The 25,152-nt window shown below is 38.5% G+C and overlaps 3 protein-coding genes across 3 annotated transcripts; 1 reads left to right on the top strand and 2 right to left on the bottom strand.

Moving 5' to 3' along the window:
* Positions 1 to 2,029: 2,029 nt before the first annotated feature.
* Positions 2,030 to 6,231, bottom strand: LOC131315005 (shaggy-related protein kinase alpha-like). Its single transcript, XM_058344043.1, has 13 exons — positions 5,948 to 6,231; positions 5,200 to 5,392; positions 4,984 to 5,076; positions 4,828 to 4,887; positions 4,407 to 4,679; positions 4,024 to 4,098; positions 3,645 to 3,701; positions 3,404 to 3,544; positions 3,208 to 3,258; positions 2,951 to 3,046; positions 2,794 to 2,877; positions 2,475 to 2,577; positions 2,030 to 2,395 (listed from the first exon to the last, which is right to left on the bottom strand). Exons 2-13 carry the CDS (start codon positions 5,314 to 5,316, stop codon positions 2,313 to 2,315), a joined length of 1,233 nt encoding a protein of 410 aa, XP_058200026.1. The 5' UTR covers positions 5,317 to 5,392; positions 5,948 to 6,231; the 3' UTR covers positions 2,030 to 2,312.
* A 4,009-nt stretch (positions 6,232 to 10,240) lies between these two features.
* On the top strand, positions 10,241 to 13,878 carry LOC131315007 (probable protein phosphatase 2C 49). Its single transcript, XM_058344044.1, has 4 exons — positions 10,241 to 10,661; positions 12,152 to 12,337; positions 12,426 to 12,661; positions 13,033 to 13,878. The coding sequence occupies exons 1-4, from the start codon at positions 10,485 to 10,487 to the stop codon at positions 13,601 to 13,603; spliced, it is 1,170 nt and encodes a 389-aa protein (XP_058200027.1). The 5' UTR covers positions 10,241 to 10,484; the 3' UTR covers positions 13,604 to 13,878.
* A 570-nt stretch (positions 13,879 to 14,448) lies between these two features.
* Positions 14,449 to 18,397, bottom strand: LOC131315009 (uncharacterized). Its single transcript, XM_058344046.1, has 7 exons — positions 18,130 to 18,397; positions 17,563 to 17,662; positions 16,364 to 16,459; positions 16,179 to 16,231; positions 15,235 to 15,283; positions 14,977 to 15,024; positions 14,449 to 14,794 (listed from the first exon to the last, which is right to left on the bottom strand). The coding sequence occupies exons 1-7, from the start codon at positions 18,384 to 18,386 to the stop codon at positions 14,702 to 14,704; spliced, it is 696 nt and encodes a 231-aa protein (XP_058200029.1). The 5' UTR covers positions 18,387 to 18,397; the 3' UTR covers positions 14,449 to 14,701.
* Positions 18,398 to 25,152: the final 6,755 nt, after the last annotated feature.

Below are 25,152 nucleotides of genomic sequence, written 5' to 3'. Positions count from 1 at the left end.
GTGAAAGTTGTGGATTGAATCATGAAGGAATAACCATAGGGAACGAGGAGAACCCCTGACTCCATTTGGCAGGCATTGTCCCACGCTGCTTTAAACGCCTCTCTGCCATCGGTTATGACATCCCCGCAGCGGGCACCAAACATCAGTACATCAAAAATGCAACTAGAACAATTATAAGAAGACCCATCATTTGTAGGAGCAGAAGCCTCTGGTTGGGGGGGGGGAGCGGGTTGGGTTTATGTTGTGAAATTTGGGATATTGGGTTGTGTCTCATACGGTGATAATTAATGAAATCTAGCTTAATTGGCTGTAGATAATGAAGCTACTAATTAAAAGATAAAGTTAAAATCAGAAACAAGACTCTGGAGTGCACCATTGTTCTCTGCTGAAGCTAGTCCCGAACTAGTGAACAAAAAGAAGTCAGTTTAAGCTCAGGAATGCCCCCAGGAACAGGATCCCTGAAGGCTTAAGTCGTGTACATGGTATGTAAATGTCTATAGAACACGATAGGAAATGCTAGTGGAAGTATTTTCAGTTAAAATTATTATGTTTTACTATTGTTAGTCTTGATATTTGGTTGTACGTAGTTTGGCAGTTTTCAGTAGCTTTAGGTTTTAGTCTAAAAGTGTATAGTAGTTTGTCTGTAAACTACTGTAGCAATTATATATGTGTTACTGTGTAGTGATGCATGCAGTGATGTAAGCAGATGTCTTGGCTGCCTATATATAGCCGAGCTTCTCCCCGTTGTAAATCAAGTTAAGGGATATATCAGTACAAGTTAGTAAAAAAAAAAAAAAAAATGCATTTTACAAATATTTGAAGATTCTAGTAATTTACCAAACGGGGCCAATTCCATCATTCCATGTTAGACATGGGGCTTTTGTTGGTGGAGGCTGCATATATATGACTGTTGAGGGAAGAGGCAGGAACAAGATTTCAGATGAGTGCCCAATCCACCATGTTCAATTCCCATAACTTTCACACTCTGTGGTCCCGAATCTGGTTATATCCCCATATTTTCTGTGATATATTTATCATGGCAATAGGCTTTATTATCAGGAACCTGCTTTTAATACAAGACCTTGGAAAAATCTTGTACAGTAGTTGCATACAGTGAAATCAGCAGAGCCCGGCCCAGTGAATGATTTTTTCCTCAAAGGACATGCGCAGCTCTGCATAGCTCCTTAATCATGTCGACATTGGAATCCCCCCAAAAAAGTCATGCCCATATCCTAGATTTATATATACAGTACATGCATACCTATACATGTGTGTTTTTTTTTTTGTTAGTGTTGGTCCACTATAGAGTGAAATTATTTTTGATATGATCTCTAACTATCAGAAATGAATGATCAAGGGAAACTAGCAGCAAAGTAAGTTGCATTGTACACACAATGCATGAGGCTTTGTAGTCGTGTTGGAGCTGAAAGTTATGTGCATCAGAATTTGAAAAATCAAAATTTGTGTGCATCTGAGAAGGGGGAATCTTTACACTTAGTCTGTAAATGGTGACATTGGAAGCTGGTTTATTTTCCAGGATGTTCAACAATTGCTTTTTGCTAGTTTCACGTAAATGAAATGCAATCAATTTCTTGTGCATAAGAGCAGTAACAATTCTGTAAGGGTACATTGTCACTACTAAGAAAATGAAAATTCTAGCCCCTCATTCCAAACACGAAATCCAAAATGCACACTGAATAGAAATATAGATTTAAGCAAATCATCCACTCCAAAACCAAGGAAAACTTGTGCCTTGTAACGCTTGGAAATCATATCTAAGAGCATGGGATTGCAAGGGGACGGCTTCCTCACCTCAGTTATGCCATTTTTGTTGATGATTTGAACAATTCCAGTGAAAAGTGTCATTAACGCCTAATTCATGTAGAGTAGACCCTGCTGTTTTGAGGAATGTTACGGAATTCTTCTATTTGATCCACGAATTCACCTCACTCATATCACAACTTCAACTAGGGCACCAAAGATGCAAAAGCCAATCAAGGAAATGGAAATTCAAATTTTCACAAGACACTTGTGAAATTGGAACACTTCACTTTCATTCAAAGGTTACAACTGTCTTAATTTAGAGTTAAGTCAACACGCACACGTTACAGCTCTGGGAGCATATTAACCAGAATAATTTTTGAGCTTCTACAAACAAAGAAGATGACAACAGAAAAGGTAAAAAAGAACAAATCAAGTAAAGGAAAAAATAATCAACATTCGCCAAATTCTTAAACAGGACAACTAGCTCGCTTTCTAAGGGAAACGGAGCGCATTCAGCAAGTTACAGAACACTCCTACAAAGAATCACATCACAACCCAAGGAAGGCACATTGCTTTCTTGCATGCTCAGGAATCAACCTCACCATCATCTCCATTGGCACCCCCTTGAGCTCTGAGCATCAGAAACAAACAACTATCAGAAAGCAAGTAAAATATGTTGAAAAGGAAATTTACATGATCAAAATAGTTACCATGAGACTTAAAGTTGAATAGGGGGGGAAGAAAACGTCCATTTGGAAGGCGGGTGTTCGGGTCACGTAGCTCATCAAAAAAGGGATGGATCAATACCTCCAGCTGCAATGCAGACAAGAAACAAACCATATTTTTTGAGTTACATTTTAACTGGCAACGGGAGAGGGGTGACGAATTTCCTGAATGAGCTCCTAAAGTTCAAAAAAAGGAAAGGGCAATGGACAAGCATGCAATACAAATGAAAGAGTGGAATGGTGCTCAAGAGGAAAGTGAAGACAATGATATGAAAACCATGGATTTGTCAATGTCAATACATACAGCTGAGCTTCGAAGAGTAGGGGAGTACTGCAGGAGCCTTGATACGAGGTCCACAGCTTCTGGGGGCATGCGTTTGTGGAATATCTAACAAAGGAAAAAATGTCAGTACACAATCTTATCAAGAGAAAAAACAGCATGTGCATATATACCCCCATACCTTGTGCCACGGGTGAGCTTTGATTTGTGGAAATTTAAACTCCGTATAGTTGGGGTTCATGCACTTAATTTCTTCCCGGGTTGGGGTCCCTAAAACCTGCACGAGAGAGAACACATTGTTCATAGATGGAGGAATGTGGTAACCATCACTTGGCACATGCTAAAAATAAATTTAACCAATTGTTTCCTCTGTTAGACTCCACCAAACAAAGGAGCCATCTGTAGGTCATTACAGAGTTTGTTGTGGCTTATGATTACCTTTATAATTTCCACAAGCTGGTCGACTCCACTCTCACCAGGAAAAAGAGGCTGAAATCATGAGAACCAAGATTCTTTCAGCATTTAGAATGGTAGAGCCTCCAATCATGAGAACCAAGATTCTTTCAGCATTTAGAATGGTAGAGTCTCCACGGTGCAATAGCGGGGAGGGAAAAAACGGGAAAGAGCTACCAACCTGTCCTAGAAGCAATTCGGCCATGACACAACCAGCAGACCAAATATCTATGGCCGTGGTATACTCTGTCGCACCAAATATAAGTTCAGGTGCTCGATAGTATCTTGAGCAAATGTAAGATATGTTTGGCTCTCCTCTTACCTGTTAAATGCAAAGCAAAAATAAGTAGACAATAAACTAGACAGATTACACAGGCCAAAGAAAGTCAACTGATATATTTAACAAGGGATGGTTTACAAACCAAAACTTTAGCACTTCCGAAGTCACATAACTTCACTTGGTGGGTATGTGGGTTAACCTGTCAAAAAAGAGACATTGAGATGCAATATTTACGAAGTTCCTACCCTTTTCTTCAGCAATCAAAAGTGATCTTCAATAAATTCCTACTAGTTTCCTTCACCTTTTCCATGGGAGAAAAAAACCAAGGGTAATACACTAAAAAACCACAGAGAGAGAAGCTTTAGTAAGCAATATCTAAAAGCATTGCTCTATGCTCCTAGAAATGTATTGCCATCATTCTGAAAAAAATTCCACCTTCGAATTCATGTTTATTGCTCTGAAAAAGTACACTCTCTAATAAGAAATAGGCATAACAAATGTGAGGATATTTGAAACCATACCAGTAGATTTTGAGGTTTGATGTCCCTGTGGCACACTCCAATAGCACCATGAATGTACGCGAGTGCCCTAAAAATCTAGAAGAAAAGCAAAAATGAATGGGAACAACAAATAAGATTCTGAGATAGCAGTAACCAAAAATAATAATTGAATTGAATGTAAAAGCATATCAAGTAGACATTAAGCTTCGGTAAGATGTGTCTGAGACTTCAACACACACATGGACACATGACTTTCCATGCATGTACCAAAGGAATAAGACAGATGAAGCAGTGTAACATCAAGGCAGGTAATACAGCATACAGATAAATATCCTGGATAAACACCTTGAGGGAATGGAGAAACCAGAACTAAAATCACATCATGATACAAGTACAAGAAGTACCTGGTAGGTGTATAGTTTCACGTAAATCATCGGCATCCTTTGATTCATCTTATTGTAGTGTTTAATTACTCGATGAACAGTCTCAGGGACATACTCCAGTACCAGGTTAAGATAGAGTTCATCCTTTTCAGTCGTCGAGAAGAAACAGTGTTTTAAAGCAACAACATTTGGGTGGTCTAGCAGACGCATGGTTTGCAGCTCCCGGTTCTTGTACCTCTTGTCTTGGAGAACCTTTTTTATTGCAACAGTTTCACCAGTCTCCAAGCATTTAGCCTGAGCAGAGATAGCACCAAAAGAATATTAGGGAAATAACTCACACTCATTTTTATACATTAATCTGGCTTTACTATTCAACCCAAGAATTCATGTCGCAATTCACCCAAAGAGTATGTATTATAGTGTTATTCAATAAGCAACTAACCTGGAAAACTACGCCAAATGATCCATTTCCAACGACACGCTCAGCCATATAGCTGATAGTCTACATACGCAGAAGAGCACATATGCATCAGAATGCTAGTTCAATCTTATCAAATCTAATAAGGGATTAAAAAAGTAAATAGCATATCTAAATTACCTGCTTTGGCTGGCCATTTCTGCCACCAATTGTTGTGACAATGATGTGACCCGCCTCCGTTCCATTACCATCAACGATGGCTGCTTCCATCTCCTATAAATCATTGTGAAAGCGATTTAGACGAAAACTATAGTTACTATATACAGGAATTAACTACAAAGAACATCAAAACAACGAGTACGAGACTGGGCAAAGCTAAACAAATGACAACTCTACCTTGTCATCCCTGATTTTCATGTCGTTCATCTCATCAGGTAGCCTATCAACACCAAAAGTATTTCCACTAGGTTCCCTTAACCCAGGTTCAGGCACTACAGTTAATGAAGCCATCATCTACTTAGAACCAGAGAATGAAACAGATCTTCTTCAGATGCACCTCCTCAACTCAAACGTGAAATCTATAACTTGGCTGCGGAAGACATTGAGAAGTTTCACTACTTCACTTTGTTATTAAGACTTCAGAAGCCATAATTAGAGAAAAACAAAGATAGTTCATGCAATTCATTCAATCGAAAGTTTAAGGCAGATATAAACAACCAAGAGAGATAGGAAACAGCCAAGGCACCTTGTCCACTTAATCCAATTTCTTCAACTTGGCCAAATTAAGATGATAAAATTTACCAAATGGTCGAAAAAAGGGATCTTTTTATCTAAGAAGACAAAAACCCTAACTTTTCTCAACAGAATTAAAAGAAATTAATAAGATTTCTGGTGGGGGAAAAAAAGGACAAGGATGTTGTCATGCTGATCCACATAATTAGAGGAGGAAGAATAAAATTCTAGAAAAGGAGAGACAAATTTAAAATAAAAAACAAAACCCTAAATGGAAAGACTGGAGTAGCATAAATGAAGCAATCAGAAAGATGAGGGCGAAGTCAGTTGATTCAAGTACTAGAAACAAAGAGAGAAATACTAATAATAACTCGAATCTAAGAGCGAAAGAAGAAGGAACTAATGGAAGTACCGATGAGGTCAGAGGGTTCACGAGAAGGATGAGAAACTTTAACAGATCGCGGACAGTAGGGATCTAAGCATTGTCCAAGCCCGATCCACAGGTGCCTCGATCGATCGATATCTCGATATTGTAGAATGTTGCAATTTCTTCTGTTCTGCAAGGGGTTTGTTGAGAGAGAGAGAGAGAGAGAGAGAGGAATTGGGCAAATGTGGTTGTTCTTGTTAAGTATGGAGGAGTATTTCTTTTTCGTTTTGGTTTGGTTTGGTTTGGTTTGGTTTTACTACTCCTTTGATTCATTGGCGGTGTTTGATGACAGTCAACGACAGAAAAGAGATCAATCATTTCTTGTGTAGGATAAATAATTATTCAGTGCGCCTGTTCCCTGCCCAACATCAAAAGTTAACCTTACAAGTTTGGGTATTGCAAAAAATGTGTGGTTTAAAAGGCGCTGTGAGGCCAATTCTTCCGAACCACTGAATAATGGCCTCCACTCCTTTATTACTCTCTCTCTCTCTCCCTCTCTGTGAAGTGTTTCTTTTTGACCGTTCAAACCACTACTTTGAAATTTTCTCCCACTCCATTTTGTACGTAGTATTCTTTCTTCATTTTATCAAAAATTGGAAAGCGATAAGATCCAGAAAAACAAAAATTCTAATTCCACGTCCAAACACACACGAATGGGTGTGTATTTGAGTGTGAAAATAAAATGATTGCTAGAAAAATGGTCAGTGAAAGTCCATCCTTTTTTCTTTCTTTCTTTTGAATGAGGGACATAAAGGTAATTTCACTCACCCAAACGCCTAGGTAATTACTGACTAGGTGAAGTATGAGTGGACTTTATAAACACACACACAACCCAAATCTCCAATGTGAGATTACCACACCGAAAGCCAGCCCATCGACACAGGCCTACAGAGCCTCACCTACACTGGGTGCTGGTACAATGTCAGGGCCCTAGGGACCTATGCTGAGGTCTGCCCAACCTCGTACAAACACGTTTCGAGTGGGAACAGGTCCAAAATTTTTTGAATGAGGAACAAAAAGATAATTCCACTCACCCAAACACCTAAACAATTATTGACTAGATGAAGTGTGAGTAGACCTTATAAATACACACACATCTCAAACCTCCGATGTTAGATTACCACACCGAAGGCCAGAGGAAAAAGTCTATCTAAACAACACTTTATTACACGATATGTTTAGATGACATTATACATGATAGAGTTGAATTTATGCACTATATTATTATCTAATATAGTGTGTGTGTGTGTATATATATATTAATAAAATTTGTAATCTTAGCATTGCAAAAGAAAGTTTGAACTACATTAACCAAACAAAATAAAATTTAATGTGCGAAAATAATTTGTTAAAATCTACAGTACTATTTTGCTAAAGAAGTTTGATTACTAAACTCCTTCAAACCGAAATTCCTCCCAGACGGCACCCACTAAATCCTCACCTCGTTGGAAACCGCTACCGCCAGCCACCGTTATACTGCTCCTTTGCTAGCAGCAACCACGACCGGCTCAATCTCCCAAAATGGTATAGAGTCTAAACTTAATAGTAGTAGTACTACTTAATTAGCGAATCATCATGTCATGTAAATAGTAGTAGTAATAAAATTAATTAACAAAAGCAGCGGTCATAGTATCAAGCAAGAAGCACGTGAAGCAATTGGCAAATTGTGAGCTGAGGGAAATGCTGTTAGCTTAGAACTGTATTTAGCTGCGTGTTTTTTTTCTTTCTTTTTGGATCATTCATGAAAATTGTACTATCAGCCAGTTAATGGGACGAGAGCTCCCTTAATGATGTTTCCCTTTTATCCCTGTTCCTTTAATAAGAAAATTCCCCAGTAGAATTCCATTTCTAGGTCAACTTCCCTATCATTGGTATCAGAGCCACCTCTCACATTTCAATTCCACCTGCGGTAGATGGGTCGACTTATAGGTTGGATTAAAATAGCTTAAGTATTGAATACTGGTAGGTGAGTGGAGCTATCAAAAAAAATAAAAAGGGCTCCCATCGGATCAATGTCAATAGAGTGGGTTGCTGTGGACGTCGGTTACAAAGTGTGATGGGAATGTTACGATCCCAAAAAAATCTAACAGATCTAATGCCAAAAAAATACGTAGTACTAGTGCCAAAGAGTTTTTGAGGTGATTCGTGGCCTGATTGTTCTTGGCTTCTTGCACAATCTGGTAGTGGTAGCTATCCTATCACCAAATACGCCATTCATCGCTCCTCTTGATCTATAGAGTTGGCTAGCTAAGCTAAGATCATTATCCATTTCATTGCCCTCTCAAAGTGACAGCCAATGGAACATCCTCGCGCATCTAGGCTTTGCAGTATTACTGCTTTTTTTTTCTTTTTTTACCTCTTGGAGAAAAATAAAAGGGAAAAAGCGGGGAGGGGGGGCGGGTGGGGTGGGAAGATGAAACTAACGAATTTTCTTTGACCTGATTAAAAAAATGAAAGACGAAGCTGATATGATGGAGTGCTTGACCCACCACCTGTATTTATTTGCTAAATTAACCAAAAAGAACACGTGGATATTTTCAATTTTCTCCTCTCTTTCTCTCTCTCTCTTTATGAAAAAGATACTACGAGCTTCAATTTGATGTAAGCATGTGGATGACTTTGTAATTACCGACATGACGCATTATATGGAACATTTTGATGTAAACACGTGGATCAATGTCTCAAATATTAGTATTCGCTTCATCAGTAAAAAGATCTTTGAATAGTCCAACTATTGGGTGTTCAAAGATTTTCCAACTATTGGGTGTGTTGGTTTATTTTGATTCTGGTAGGATTTTATGATTTTATCGGCCCATTCTTTCAGGTGTTAACTACATGTTACCCCCTTGAGCTATCATGCTTTTTAATTTTACCCCCTTCGTTTAGAAAAACCTTTCACGTTACCCCTTAATCTAGCAATTACTAACCTAGCTCCTTCTGCTACACTTCCGTATAGATTTTGGACGGTAAACTTCAATATGACGTGCACGTGTTTGAAATTTATGATCGAGAAGTGTCCCATTTCCCTATATATGGTATTTAAGGATTTCTATGACTCTTTTTTAATATATCAACAAATGTCCTTTTAATTCCACCTGAGACCTAATACGAGTTCTATTATGATGATCTAAATCGTACATTTGTAGACTTTGATGTTTAGGTCATATACCCAAACACAATAGAATTTATTTGGTCGTCCGTAGCTCTCTGATCTTCCTGTGCACCAGTCTTCAAAAAAATGGACAACAATAATTTATACCATGATTACCATCTAGTTTCTTGATAAATATAATTCAAACAGAAAATAATCGATATCCAATCAATTTGACAATTCATTCTAATGTTTTGTAAATTGTGGAAGATCACTGGCGGGCCCCACAAAATAAATTATTGACGAAGAAAACCATGTTCCTCTTGAATTAAAGGATATACTTAAAAATTCAAAAGGGTATTTATAAAGGCACCCTATCAATTCGTTTATGTACATGCATATAGGTATGTAAATATGGTTTTTTTTTTTTTTTGATCAGGGTATGTAAATATGGCTCGATCTGGTTTATATCGGCTTGGACGATGACGAACCCGGTTGAATTTAACCGAGGTTTTTTCACACCGAGACTGCGAGGATGTTTAGAGGATTCGAAATTTGAATAAAAAAATAGAAGATTAGATCGGACACCTACACATATCAAATTGAGCTGATTTTATCGCTAGTCCACTTAGGCCCCGTTCCAGAAACATTTCTTAAAAAATAAGCAGCTTATTTCACATTTTCAAACTAAAAAATAATGTAAATAAAAAATAATTTTTCAATTTTTTGGGCGTCGTATGAAAGATTTCATCGAGATCTTTCAAACAAGATCCATATTGTATATTTTTAGATTTCAATAAAATCATATTTTTGAGCTTGAAATTACCTTCTTAAAAAATAAAAACTTTTTTTCGTTTGCAGGACGAACTCTTAGTTTATTTTTTGAAAAATTATTGACCATCTCAAATCATCTGTGTAAAACCTAAAGTGAGTCCCGTGTGCCCGTCGGTTCCCGGTTGGCGTTGGCCAGTCAATGGGCGTGGCAGCGTTGGTGTTTCAGTCGAACTTGGCGACTTCGGAAGAAACATTCACGTGTGGACCCAGCCCAATTCTCCTGTACAGGTGCGTATGGAGCCGCGGAAATGCACACGCGTCCGTCAATTCTACAGGTGGCCGCCGGTATCCGGTGTCATCCCGGTTTCCTCCTCAATTACTCCTACTATAAATACTTGTTCAACCCCACCTTTTCTATGTTTAGAATCGTTGACGAAAAGCATTCTGAGAAGATCAACAACAACAACAAAAAAAGAAACTGCGAGAAACTCCCCGCGACATAGCTAGCTTCTTTCAAAGGAAAAACACAACCCAATTTCTTTCTACTTGCTCAATTCGATACTTTTCTAGGGAGATAAATACCAGCTGCTGATCTGTTTGTGAATTTTGAGGTCGATTGTTTAGTTGTTTGTGTTTTGGACTTGTGATCTGAAGAAGATGGTAGCTGAAGCAGAGGTGGTTGTTCAACAGAGCATTACTGTATTGGATCACGTTCAATACCGATCATGCAGTACTAGTGCTAGTTGTAGTAATCTTCAAGAGGCATCATCTCCCAGTTGTGAACCCATTTGTTCCCCCAAGCCCGACTCCGCCGACCTAGCCCGCTCTCAAACGGTGAGTTCTGTTACTCCTAGATTAGGGTTCTTCATCTGCATCTACACCTGGGTCTTTGTTTATTTGTCTTAATTTTCGCTTCTCAATTTGGTATCTTCGAATTTTGATGATTCCTGTGATTTATCTTTCAACAACCATCAAATTACTTAGTCAGATCTAGAATTATGGAATATGATCTCGTAAAGGTCGCTGGCTTTGTTATGAATTGTTCAACTGGAAATAAGTTTTGTAGGGTTGTACACGGATAATATTAGAATAAGTTTTGTATGGTTGCGCTTGAGGCTCCGTTTGCATAGATGCGGATTTCAGATGATGGAATTTGAGGAGGTTTAGGTATAGGTGGCTTATGGAACTTTAGTTGAATATGGTTTGGAGGTAGAAGGGATATATTTTATGGGGACATTTACATGATTACAATCTTTTAGCATGAAAGATTTCAAATAACCGGTAGTAAATAGTTATTTCAAACCGTCATGACGAAACTTTCAAACTCAATGTTGAATTTCATACGTGACTAATCAAATCGAAATTCACTTATTACCTAGAGTACATAGTGTCAAGTCCCTTCATTTGATATGCAAACCCGCCAGAAGGAGCATCAGTCCTTGACGGTTTAGCATATTTATGTCTAATTGTTAGGAGTAATACAAATGAAGAAAAGGAAACTCTAATTTCGTCATTTAGATGGTAAGGATTATATGTTTGACGGCTCAGTAACCAACTAGGATGGAAAAAGAAAAACAGAATGATGATCGCATAGTTTTGAACGTGGGTTTGTCAATTGTCGTGAAGCTGATGAGATGATGTTTTCGAACAATGATTATTACTTATCTCTGTGTTTGTATTTTAAATTAGTATTTCTGGCATTGTAACTGTACATTGTAACATTATGAATAACATTCAATTTGGAAAATTCGGGATACTTTTCATGTCCTGGCTTAAACCAGCAATAAATTTGATATCTGGATCCCTTTCCTGGGTCAGAATATTGTGGCATTCCTTGCGAGTCGATGTCTCATTGGTAAAATGGATACAAAGCATAGGTGGTGATTGCAGCCCATTCTGTTTGCTCATATACAACCGCAATTGCTACCTAATCTAAGAGCAATATCTAACTGATTCACTTCATGAGTTATCGGCTTTATTAGTGACGATTCGTTAGGTTTAAGTTCTCGGAGATTCTATGAGCAGCATATCAAGCTCCTTAACTGAACCCTCCATTCACCTCTCCGGTTATGATTCAACTGTTCTTTCTGGGTGATAGTAATTAAGTAATTATGTTTGATATCAGATTAGGTATTATTGGAGTATGTATTTTCTTCATGCCATAGGGTTAAGGACCCAAGCTACGACATATGTTTCATGAGAAATTTGATGAACCAATTCATATTGCCTAGATTATTGTGAATGTGACTTCCCATTATGTTATAAATCATTTTCTTTACATGTACAATGCAACTGCTGATTTATCTTTTTTCCTTCAAATTTAGGACACAAGGTCTCCTGAAAACACTCTTGAGTCTACTGTACTGGATTTTGTTCCTTGCCTCCGTTCTGGTAGCTTTTCAGACATTGGACCACGAAGATACATGGAGGATGAGCATATAAGGATAGATGACTTGTCTACACAGTTGGGGCCATTTTTTGGGTTTCCTAAGCCAAGTGCCTTCTACGGGGTGTGTAGTAGTTCAGCCGATAACTTCTACAGCTTTGTATGAATAACGTTGAACATGGTGTCACTGATTTGAATCGAATTACATGCAGGTATTTGATGGTCATGGAGGACCTGAAGCTGCAGCTTATGTTAGAAAAAATGTGCTCAGATTAATATTTGAAGATGCAAAATTCCCTCAAACATCCATAGTTGATGATGCCTTCCTAGTTGACGTTGAGAACTCTCTCCGGAAAGCATATCTTTCAGCTGACCTAGCTTTGGCCGATGACTCTAGTGTGAGTAGTTCTTCTGGGACAACAGCACTGACAGCTTTAATATTAGGAAGGTGAATTCAAGCTCCATAACCTGGTTTGTTTCCTTTCATTTCTTCTGGGCTGCTATTCATCACTTACTGTTTGTTTCTTTAACTACAAAATAATAAGAAAAACTTAATCCTGATCGGCTGATCCTTGCTGTTTGAAGTTGGTTTTATGACACATGCAGCCGTAGAATTAATTCTTCCAGGTGTTCCAATTATTGTGTACCTCCCATTGGCTATCTTATACATGATCTGATGGCTGTCTGAAATCTTTTGTGGATTCATAGATGGTTAACTCTGCAACAATAGTGATTAGACGAAATTTCTTTGTGATGCGAGTTTCTAAGCATCATTTCGGCCCTTTAGACAATGGTTAATTGTGACCTCTTCTATTTCAGGCTTCTGATGGTGGCCAATACAGGAGATTGCCGAGCAGTTCTTTGCAGGAAAGGCGAGGCAATTGACATGTCTCAAGACCACCGGCCAAATTATGCGTCAGAGCGGAGGCGCGTTGAAGAATTGGGTGGGTACATTGATGACGGTTATCTTAATGGTGTTTTATCTGTTACCCGAGCTTTAGGGGATTGGGATATGAAACTACCTCGAGGCTTGGCATCGCCTCTCATCGCGGACCCAGAATTTCGCCAAGTGGATCTCACGGAGGATGATGAGTTCCTCATCATGGGGTGCGACGGGATTTGGGATGTAATGTCAAGCCAGCAAGCAGTTAGCCTTGTGCGCCGTGGGTTGCGGCGACATGATGACCCAGAGCAATGCGCAAAGGACCTCGTCATGGAGGCATTACGCCTCAACACATTCGACAATCTCACTGTCATTGTTGTTTGTTTCACTTCTCTTGATCACACGGAACCATCACCATCGCGACAACAGAGGTTTAGGTGCTGCAGCCTGTCTGCGGAAGCACTGAGCAGGTTGAGGTGCTTATTGGATAGCAATGGTACTCATTGATTGTATGTATATGTATTTGGAAGAATAAAAGTCCTGTGAGGGGGTTATGTTGTAAGCTGTTTGTGGCTGCTTCAGCTGGATATTTTAGAAGGAAAAAAAAAAAAGCAGCTGTCAGTTTTGTAGGGAATCTTGTCTTCTCAGCTGGGCTTGGGTGGGCTTTGGGTTCATCATGTATATAATTGTTCTCCGGTGGACTATGGTGGTGGTGTCTCCTACTGATTATGACAGATATTTAATTATGTATCTAGTTTTGCTATTAATTGACTGTTTTAGTACTGTTTTCTCGTTATTTTCTGTGATTTTATTCTGTGGAGCTATAAAATTGTCACTGTAGTATACGGACTTAAAAGTTTTACTTGAGGGTTTAATGCAAACCACGAGCCCCACTTTTGTAAAAATGCTTGTTTTTGAATACTCTGAATTTGAAAGCTTTGTTGCACGGTGTGATTCATGTTCTCGGCAATTTGAAAGCTTTGTTGAAAGCTTTTTTGCTTGCTAACTCACAAAATGTGGCAGAAATCTTGGCCAAACAAGCAACTGTGGAGCAGAATGGTTTTGTTGTATATAGTTCTCCATCGAGTGCTTTAGCCAGTGTTTCGGAGTATGATAGTCGTAGCGCAAGTGCTCCTTGACTCGTAAAAAAATGCAACGCTTTTGTAACTCTACCTTAATGTAGTATATAGTTCCATAAACAACTTCAAAAAGTTGCGAACCCATTGTAAGTCCATGACTTACAAACAGATACAGAACATAAGACCTCAAAACTCCATGACGTATTCTTTTGCTTTTGCTTTTCAACATTGGAAGAACCTAATTCTAAAGGAAAAGGAACGGGAGCATCCCCAGCCGACCCACACAATGACTCGAGCCCACAAGCCCTTCTATTGATTGAGCAATGTCACTCTTGCTACAAAGAACTCGGCGATACATCCAAGACTTCAATCAGTTGAAAAAATGGAGTTTTCTCGGTTCTCCTTTTACAATGTACAGATGGTTACATTTGAATGTCGTCAAACTTTCTTTGCAAAGAATGTTCCACTTCTAATGATACATTGGTGAAAGCCATCACCCATCACCCCAAGTTCCATAATTTAGACGTCACTTGGTTGAGTCCGAGGAGTAGGTTTTTGCAAAATTCGCAAATCTTTCTAAACCACGTAAGAGCAAGTTCTCAAGAAATGGTTTTAGTGCCTGGAAAAGGTAACATTAGAGTAAGCTTTCTTGCTTAAGCAGAGTGTGCTAAATAAAATTATCAAATCCCAATAGGAAAAAACACTTAATGAATGATGGCATCATAGGATAAGTCAAGTATTTAAGACATCCCGCTTCTAATATTCGAGCAAGAACTTTCGAATCTGAGTAGGAATACTTACCGATGCCACTGGAGCCAGGAGTTGAGGAACTTCATATGCAACAGTTAGCTGAAATGGAGAAATTAAATTGGATGGTGAGTTAAATTTTATATCCTATGGAGTGATCACATGGCTGGCCTATACTATCCGAAGATCGATAAACCACTAAGCAGTGAAAACTAATGAAGGCATGAGCAAAAGGAAAAATGACTGAACGAAAATAATAATAATAATAATAATAAAGAAAGTGAAATGGAATAGTCTTTAAAGCAGTCTCACTTCTACTGCACAAGATGAAGGACCTCTTGGAAAAAATCGCACTGCTCCTCTGCCAAATGAGAAAGAAGTTCATCATTACTTTGAAAAGACACAGTGAGCTATTTAAGGCTTTCTCCATAACACAACTGTACCGTTTGATACGTAAATTTCAGGCATGAAATATTGTGCAAGTTACATAATATAAACAGGTTGTGTCTGTTTTCTTTCTAATAACGTAACTGATTCAGATGTAAGACTTAGTTTGAATTGATTTGTGTGTTGATAGCGTATTTCTTAAGGTTGCCATATCCAGGTAGGGTTGGATTGGGTGGGTGGGGGCTTTGAGCGGAAGTGATTCAAAAGAAGTGTCATCGTTTAAAAATCAGGAATAGTGTGTGATTCAGGCACATCAGCATGATGATATCTCGTGTCCAAGGCATTGTCCAAGGCATTTCCCATCAGCTTTGATAGCAATGTACTTTTATGTGTACTTGTATTTTTTCGGTTCCATATCTTCTTTACGAGCGCCTATTCTGATAAGCTTGCCTACTAAATAATTAAAGCTCATAACTAGTTTGTTGTACCATATTACTAGAGGAACATTGGACTATATCATTTAGAATATTACGAGAGGGACATCAGACTATATCAGTTTAAATGTGGAATATAGCTAGTGAGAAGAAAGTAGTGATTTGGGGTGGCCTCAAATGAAAATATGCATGTGGTCAAAATGTTTTAGAGTCCCCTGGGTTAACCCCACTGGCTAAGCTCGCACTTCCCCTAATAAGAAAAACTCGAGATCAAGTCTCCCTACCTTACCTACCAAAAGGCCAGAATGATAAAACCTAAACACTACAGCCACTGGAAAGGCTCAGAGATAAAGAAGTCACTAATAGCTATTAAAAGCATAGGATGTGTAAGTTGTGATACTGTAAAATACACGCCTGCTAAAGAACACCCATTACCTGTTAGGGAGACCATCAAGAGATCTCCAGTGGATTTTCTGATTGGGGATGGGCTGCAAAGAATTTAAAGAAAGAGAAACTTCAAAAGGAACCTCATACAAGTGACTCAATGAATTTCTAACATAATAGAGTAAAGTACATCACAAAGAAAAGAAAGATCAAGGTTACTTTATAGTCATCCTGACCTGCATATTTCGAGCAAGCCAAGAGAATTCAATATCGCGGCCAAATGCTTTATACTTTAGTGACCATTGTGATAGGTCTGGCTTATCCTCCAAAATCTGTGATTTGGGATCAGTTGTCAAGTTCCCATGGATGAATATATTAATTGCCGAAACCAACTCACTTAATTTTCAATGACCTCGAGAATATTTGAACTCCAAGAAAATAATTATGTTTAGTAGGCTTTGACCAAACCCTGTTCCACTGGGGATAAAGTTGGTAAAAAGCTTATGCCCATATTTCGGGTTCCTAGTTTCCAGCAATACATAGTGACACACAACTAAGCTAATTAGCTCGACATATATGGTCCTCTTTGAGAGCAATCTCCAATAACAAAATAGCAACCCAAGTGGGAGCAAGTTCTGCCACAGATAAATTTGGAACTCTCCAAGAAGACCAGAATATGACCCTTGGACAACAAGTAGGAAGTACACTGAGAAGTCAAGAATCTTAAATTAAAACATCTCCCCCTCCCCTCAATCTCGGTTTTCACTTTCGGAAAAGGAAACTAATTTCCTGATTGAGATCCATTAGATGCTCAACTTATCATCAAAGGGTGATTGAAGAAGCTAGTTTAGTGACTGTAATAATACAATAGAACGGGGTTACCAATAGTACAACAGGAATACGTATTAAACAGTTCCATCCGCACCTTCACAGATGAATCTGCATAACCAAAACTCTTTAGCTAGTGACACTGACACACAACTAAACTCTTTAGCTGGACATATTAAGGTCCACTTTGATAGCAATAACCAATAACAACGTAGTACCCCCGGTGGGAGCTATTTATGTTACTGATACATTTGGAACTCTCAAATAAGAATAAAAGAGTATTAGACCTCTGGAAAATTTAAAGGAGTTCTATCTTTATGTACAATTTAAGAAAGAAAATACAGGAGTATTAGAAAATCAAACAAACAAGAGTAATGTGAATACTGAGAAGTCAAGAATCTTGACAACATTGCCCCCTCCTGTCAGTCACAGTTTTCACTTTCAGAAAAAGGAAAAAAATGTCCTGCTTGAGATCCATTAGGTGTTCTAACTTATATTCAAAGTGTGTTTGAAGAAGCTAGTTTAGTGACTGCAATAATGCAATAGAATCTGGTTACCAACAGATACAAGAGGAATAAGTATATATTAAAAACAGTTCTATGTGCACCTTCACAGATGAAATGAAGGGCATCCAACGGGGAATGGCTTCGCGATCAGAATAACAGTTATAGGCAACTGAAATAGGTACGTTAATGTCCATCTTAACCCTGCATTAGTCCACACAGTTAAGTTTAAAATACCAACAACACATGAACCTTGAGGGCGCAAATGAGTAACCAGGCTCGCATGTTAGAAGTTATGCAGAGTAACTATCTTCAGTTGAAACTAGCATCAATCACACAATTAAATGAAGTCTTAGGGGATTAATAACAGACCCAACTCAGCATATTTCCAGCATCATCCAAAGTAATGTTGGGCTCTAGAGACATGTGCATTACGAGTAGTTATCTCCAGATTCTTAGATGGAGTGTTGAATAGTGCAATGTGATGAAGGTTTTACCAGAAGGGAAGGGACTACAATTAGAAGTTCCACAGAGACAGAACCCCAAGTTTCAAGATCAAGAATTGACAGTAGAATACAAAAATGATTGTACAAGAAAGAATGTAAAAACAACAAGGAGAAAAAAAGAAAGGGGAAAAGGGAAGAAAGAAGGATAGATATAGACAGACATACGTGGATTCCTGCCATTCCATGACAGGGACGAAGGGTTTAAAGGGAGGAGTAGAGATTGAAGAAGTCCTCTTTTGGGTCCTCCCATATGGGTATCTGACGAAGATCTGGACCAAGGGTGATGATGATGAGCTTTTCGAATTGAGAATTAGGGAGTGATCGGAGAACAAAACCCGGTGGTGGTCTCTGCGATTCCTTCTTCCCAAATGGTAGTCGGAGCAGTTATTTGGACTGGAGATAAAGATTGCAGTTGCAGACATTTTTCTTGTGATTGTGAGGGAGGTGTTTGCCGACGACGATGATAATGTACTCCTCCTACGTGGTGTATGTTACTCCCTCCATTACACAACGAAAGTCTCATTTTCTTTCTCTTACTTTTTTTCAAATAAAAAAATTAATTATTTTTTACATAATTTTTCAAATTTTTTCGCACCGTATAAAAAGTCTCGATTAGCACTTTAATTTGGTGTGAAAAAATTTTAAAAATTATATACGAAAATAATTAATTTTTTATTTAAAAAATGACACATGGTAAACGGAGGCAGTGACAGTATGTGAACTGAACCAGTCCACTTCTTCTCCTATTAGCTCTCTCCATGAGGATTTTTCGCTTCCTTTTACTTTAATTATTTTCTTAACAGCAAAAAAATAATTTTATTAATCAAGGTATGTAGATGTTACAAAAATTAAAATGAACTAGAGCACAACGGTTTAAATAACTAGGAGAAAACACACCAACTAAAATGACACACAATCTGGCCTGCGACAATCATATGCATTTCTTCAGCATATTCTTAAATGGATGGCCAATAATTTGCAACGAAGTGAAATCCGATTTCAACAAACAATCATATAAATATGTGGAACCACACAAATTAGTGTATAGTGTGTGTGAGCCTCACACATTAATTTTTCCTTCGCATCAACAATATTGGCGGCTAACATTAGACCTGGGTTTTGATTTCTTGTGTTGCAGCAGCTGCACCGTTAATTAAGTCGGCAATTTCTTGACCGCTGAGAGTTGACCAGAATATTCATGTGGCGAGATCTCATCCGCATTTGTAGCATCTAGATCATGTCCAGCAAATTAACCTCCTTAGAGCATGTACACCAGAGGAGGGAAAATACATTTTTAGGTATTTTGCAGAAGAAAAACACAAAAAAGATGTTGCATCAGAGGAGGTAAAACAGAAGGTAAAATGCATTTTGATGAAACGGTTCGGTATTAATACCAAAGAACTGTTCATGCGCTTCCCCTTAAACAATTAGTTTCTCTGAGAGGGGGGGGCGGGGGTATCTGATGGGTATGGGTAGGTAAAGTAGAGATTGTGCAACAAGAGGGATGAGGTATCCCATGAATATGAGCAGGTAAAATGTACCGTTTATAGCTATTTTTGCTCACAACTGATGTACTTGCTCTAAGTAACTGCGTTGAAAACACCCAATCTATCGGGCTCTCTCCCTCTCGTGCAAGATTCACGATGTCAAACCAAGTCTTGCTGGATGCGAACGAAGGGCAAATCCACGATTTGATCTTCTGCACGTGTGTGTGTGTGTTTTTAATATATATATATATATATATATATATATATATATATATAATTGTAAACGGTTAATTGTTTGCTAAGATTTGACTTCATTAATTACCGGATTGGATAGGAGATTGCAAATGTACGTATAAGCACGTAATAATAATAATGGAAACTCATTAAACATTTTGGGGAGACATGCATTTATCTGATGCAAAAATGATACTCATACAACAATTCAAACACAATAATTTACATAATCTCTCACATACATGTGGGCTCCACACGTAGTAGTGTGTGTGGGCCCCACATGTATGTAAGGGATTGTGTAAATTATTGTGTTTGAATCGTTGTGTGAACAACATTCTTGTTATCTAATGTCTACTCCCAACCAAAAATAGAAAGAAAAGGAATCTCTAACGCAAAGCAAATGAAATGAGACGGAAGAAGTATTTTCTTAAGAAGAGTTGACTTGGAAAGAATAACAATTTTTTTTGATCGGCCAAGAATTTGAGAATCAGAGACCCAAATCCGATATTATCAAGAAGCTAACTAAGAAAACACTCTATCAAGAAGCTAACTAAAAAAACACTCATTGGGACAAACCCACACCTAAAGTGCTAAGTCCAGAACACCTATTTGGCCAAGCCCAGAACTTAAAAGAAAAAAAGAACTCTTAGAGCATCCGCAATGAGAATAATCAAATTCAATAACCAAAATGTGTCACGTCAGCATTTGATTATCCATTTAGTTCATAATTAAACTTAACAGATTTTACCTCCACATTGGTTATTTTTGCATCCCAATAAAAAAAAAATCCCACAATATCTAATGCACCTATGTCCGATTGCAAACGAGTTTTAATCACGCACCCGATTATACCAAATTATCGAGACGATTCTCATGTAGGGTGTTTTTTAGTTTTTTAGTTTTGAGTTTGATTATTGGGTTTGGTTATTGAGTTTTGGTTATTGGTAAAAGTTGTTAAGTTTGATTATGGAATTTGATTATTTGCTAAAAGACTTGTAACTTTGCTTATTACAATGTGAAGTGTTTTTTTAGCATTGTTGTTAAGTTTGCTTATCCATACCAATTTGGTTATTACAATGTGGATGCTCTTAGGTTATAGGTATGTTGTGAGAACCCATCCCAAGCCAAAGTCCACATCGGGAAATAGTTGAGAAATGAAATGGTTTATAAGGAAACACTCACCAGCTACTGTATAACTTGAAGTTACCTTTTGAGCCATGTGATTAGGCGAAGAGCTATAAGGGCCCGTTCCGAAACCGAAATAAGAACTTATTTTTTGTCTAATAAGAAGCCTTGTTCCGAAAAATAAGAAGGTTGGTACTTATTTTGGAAGAATTTATATAGATACCGACCAACCGAGGAGGGAAATCGTACCGACGGCCGCGCCGGGCCGTCTCCGGCCACCGAACGGCCGATCCGAGCCGTCCAAAAATTCTAAAAAAAAAATTCGGGGGGCTCTTAGCGGGAATCAAGGGCATCCGAGGTGTGTAGGGTGTTTGATCCGAGCACCCCTTTTTTGTGTGAAATCGTATACACGAAAAAGGGGTGCTCGGATCAAGCACCCTACACTCCTCGGATGCCGTTAATCTAGCGTTAACCCCCTCGGTTTTTTATTTTAGAATTTTGGACGGCTCGGATCGGCCGTCCGGTAGCCGGAGACGGCCTAGCGCGGCCGTCGGTATGATTTCCTTCCGCCGGCGCCAATTCTCATAGCAACAGTCTTATTTTTTGTATAAGGCAACTTCAAGCTCAAAAATCATGTGTTTACACAAATAATTTTCTTATCACTATGGATCTTGTTTGATAGATCTCATTGAGATATTTAATACGATGCAAAAAAATTTGAATTTTTTTTTTTCGATTTACATTATTTTTGAGTTTGAAAATGTAAAAGAAACTTTTTATTTGGGTTTTGTGGAATAGTCCTTCTTATTTTTGAATGAGAAGTTTCAAAATAAATACTTATTTTTTAAAAAAGTTTTTGGAACGGAGCCTAAAGAGGTCAGCTGAAACGGATCGTTACATACGTTGATGTGTTGGGTTTGGCGGTTCGTTCTGATTGGGACCCTCACTTCGTTCACTATGATGGAATCTGATTTAACTGATCCATTTGAAAGGATCTGCAAGGCAATGCTCCAAAACCTGAACATAGGAGTACTATCACAATTATTAGTGATGTAAAACCTTAGAATATAAAATATATCATACATACGCAGCTGATGTAGGTATTCGCATGTACTCCATTACAGACAGTTGTACAAAGGGCCAACCAAGTAGTAATTTGTTACATTATTTCATTATTCACCCACATGTTGATCAACTACGAACAAGAGCATGTAGATACCTTATTCTGGACTGTCCAGATTAGTTTACTTACGGTCTTTGATTCTCCAATGATGATCACGGTCAAGAACATTCCGAGGTTATTGGTGTGTTTGAGTTTTGAGCGTCCTAAACCTCATTCAAACATTTGTCGAGCCTTGTCCAAACCCTTCGAGCCAGAACCAAATGGCCCCAGCAAAACCCTACTTGCTTACGCCAGTATTGTGCTAGCGTCCGCTGGTAAACTGTCACGTGTCAGTTATCGACCGTTGACTCAGTTACCACCGGCGCACTCAAGTATAATGTTGGCGTACGCCAGTCAAAGTCAATCAAATGTTACTATTCAACCACGTGCTCGAGATTTTTGTGGCCACCCTAACGTAATCTACAGTCCACTGATGATTACAATTGTGCAGCCGGCTCCCCCTCTCTCCTACATCACATTTCAACCCAAGTCTCATGCATTTAATGCATGGAGACCTCTCTTCTTAACCCAACCAGCCATTAACCAGCTGGTTACTGCCCCTCTCTTAGTTATTCTTTGGCTATAAATACCCACTTGCATTTATATGTAAGGGGTTCACAAGGTTAAAACTCATAAAAGCACTCAAGCTCTCTTTTTCTCCTTGTTTTTGCTTTCCTACTTCTCCCATCAGTTGGAAGGGGAAACAAACACTTCTCCATACACTCACCACACCCCCCACACTCATCATCCATCCCTTAAGCTTCAAGTTCAAGCTCAAACTTTCCATCAAACTCCATCATAAAAGGTATACGACCTTTTATTCTGCAACCTGTTCTGACCCCTGAGGGGTGTTAGCAGGGTCAAGGCTGGTAATCAATACCAGTCCTGACCCTAAATCTGGCAGCATTTTAAGGATCGAGTATGATCATCAATGGCGCACGCCAGTAATAATAAACCGTACGCCAGTCATGGTGATACATGCAGTACTAGTATGGGGATCATTGATCATCCATCTTTTTGTCTTTTTTTCACTTTATCACCTTTCAGCATGATAAGAACCAGTTTACTACTTTTTGTATTTTAAAGCTGTGTAGTTATCATTTGTTATTGCTATTTTAGAAGGCCTCTGGGATCCTTATGATCGTGTATCAGAGCCCAGATCATGCAAAGCCAAGCACTGACCAAATAGTGTAACTGGCGTACGGGGTCTTTGGACTAGCGTACGATAGTTGCAATGGGTCCAGTGGCTGGCCCTTGCATGTCAGTTAATCCTGGCCTCTGTTTACTTCCCCACACTGTTTATGGGGTGTTTTATCTATTTTTGTTTCCTTAGGTTCAATTATGCTGTCTGTAGCAATACATATGCTGCTATACTAACTGTGTGGTCTATCCTGGGTGTGCACTGATCCTTCCAGAACCCAGAAAGTTGAGAAACAAGAGTTATGAGTTTAGATTTACCGGCTCACGCCGGTGGTCCTGTGACGTACGCAAGTCGTCTCTGTATGAAGTGGCTTGACCAGTATATACAGCTTCCTCTTGCGTGCCTCCTTCTGAATTGGTGTGTCCCCAGTTTGTCTAAAACGTTCACAGGTGCTTGTTCTCATTCTATATGCATTGCTTTAATCAATCATCCATCATACTCTGCCATAAATGCAACTTGTTACTATTTTAATCCTCTTTAACTGTTCCCCCTCCCTAACTGGCTAAAAAAAAAAAGGTTGGTGAGAGAAAAATGCAAACGTTTTATAAAAATGCCCGAGTAGAGACCGATCTCCGGATTGGGCGAGAGGGGTGCCATAAAACCCTTCCCCTCTCGTAACCTGGCTCCCGAACCTCAGATATCGAAGGTGACGACGGACCAGTCTATGCCTTTTCAAAATCAAACAACGCAGCGAACGTTTCAAGTTCGGTTCCCTGGGTACATACCGCAAAATCCGAGTGGCGACTCTGAATTGTAAGCATTTCACAGCGCTTTTCAAAAGGGCGCACCCGATTTGATGCACAAAAATGAAATTTTTGGAACGCGTGCCCACAGAGCAATGGAAAATTGATCTGTTAAATATCTAGTATAGAAATATGTTATTCAAACACATAAATATTTGTTCCACGAGTACAGTAGCTTCTTTTTTTTTTTAAAGTAGGGCACAGAAGCCATTGAAAGTAAGGAAATATTTGTCATAGCTAGTAATCCATGAATGTCAAAACTGAAGGGCGACGCAGCGAGAAGGTGATGCATGTGATGATCATATGGTGGCCGGTGGTGCTGAAAATTAGTAGTAAATAGTCAACCCGATGGAATATGATAATTAAACAAACAAACCCATTTGCAACATGCAGTACTAGTAAAGTAACTAAACTTCTATATATGCAATTTTCAAGAACCACACATGCACGCACTCTGCTGCTAGCTAGCTGCATGCATTAATCAAAGAAATTAATTGAAGAGACGTACGTCAGAATTAATTAATGGATCGATCGACTAGTTTAATTACTCCCGATCGAAGAAATTAGTAGTAGTAATGTTCTAGGGGAGAGAGACATATATATATATATATATATATATATATATATATATATATATATATATATATATATATATATATATAGTACTCCTACTAGTATATTATACGGTAGATATATGCTTAATTACTAATTTAGAAGAGTTGACTTGCAATAGAGAAACATTTCACTTCGTTTTCCTCTATGCCGATCGATATTTTAACCATTTCCAATTGCAGTCATAGAGGGTAGAAATTCTTGGTCATATTTTATTGAGGGCCGATTACGTACCACTCGTTTTCACACATTAAATGTGATCGATGCAAAAAAGAATGTGATCGATGCATAGGTTAATATTATGAGTAGCATATCACTCGTTTTCGTTCAATACTACAAGAGTTGACAACTGGTGATCAATTTGTACGTGACACGCATTTTCGGTCACATGTGTGATGCCCATAGCATTGTATATATTATTCTCGTCATGTAATAGACGATGGTAGTAACATGTTACAGTAGTTAAAACTCCTATTGATATCACACAAGTTAAAATGACTCCACCTTTACAACCCAGTACTCAATTAAAAGTAGAACCTAGCTAGCTAATAATCTCTTACTATAAAACCGTAAGGTAACAATTCAACCAGCTGATATCCAATTAGGGTGGGGAGGCGTGGCGTG

This window comes from Rhododendron vialii, chromosome 13a (genome assembly GCF_030253575.1).
Source record: "Rhododendron vialii isolate Sample 1 chromosome 13a, ASM3025357v1".
NCBI classification, from domain to species: Eukaryota; Viridiplantae; Streptophyta; class Magnoliopsida; order Ericales; family Ericaceae; genus Rhododendron; species Rhododendron vialii.
This window is presented reverse-complemented; position numbering and strand designations above follow the sequence as displayed.

What these genes read in the sequence shown, in the direction of transcription:
- LOC131315005 (XM_058344043.1), bottom strand. Translation starts at nt 5,316, where the DNA reads ATGATGGCTTCATTAACTGTAGTGCCTGAACCTGGGTTAAGGGAACCT. An exon ending in TCAAACCTCAAAATCTACTG is followed by an intron (nt 3,702 to 4,023) that starts GTATGGTTTCAA and finishes CTTTTTTGACAG; the next exon opens with GTTAACCCACATACCCACCA. An exon ending in CTACTCTTCGAAGCTCAGCT is followed by an intron (nt 2,578 to 2,793) that starts GTATGTATTGAC and finishes TCTGCATTGCAG; the next exon opens with CTGGAGGTATTGATCCATCC.
- LOC131315007 (XM_058344044.1), top strand. Translation starts at nt 10,485, where the DNA reads ATGGTAGCTGAAGCAGAGGTGGTTGTTCAACAGAGCATTACTGTATTG. An exon ending in ACCTAGCCCGCTCTCAAACG is followed by an intron (nt 10,662 to 12,151) that starts GTGAGTTCTGTT and finishes CTTCAAATTTAG; the next exon opens with GACACAAGGTCTCCTGAAAA. An exon ending in AGCCAAGTGCCTTCTACGGG is followed by an intron (nt 12,338 to 12,425) that starts GTGTGTAGTAGT and finishes AATTACATGCAG; the next exon opens with GTATTTGATGGTCATGGAGG.
- LOC131315009 (XM_058344046.1), bottom strand. Translation starts at nt 18,386, where the DNA reads ATGTCTGCAACTGCAATCTTTATCTCCAGTCCAAATAACTGCTCCGAC. An exon ending in GGCTTGCTCGAAATATGCAG is followed by an intron (nt 16,232 to 16,363) that starts GTCAGGATGACT and finishes AATTCTTTGCAG; the next exon opens with CCCATCCCCAATCAGAAAAT. An exon ending in CTTGATGGTCTCCCTAACAG is followed by an intron (nt 15,284 to 16,178) that starts GTAATGGGTGTT and finishes CTCATTTGGCAG; the next exon opens with AGGAGCAGTGCGATTTTTTC.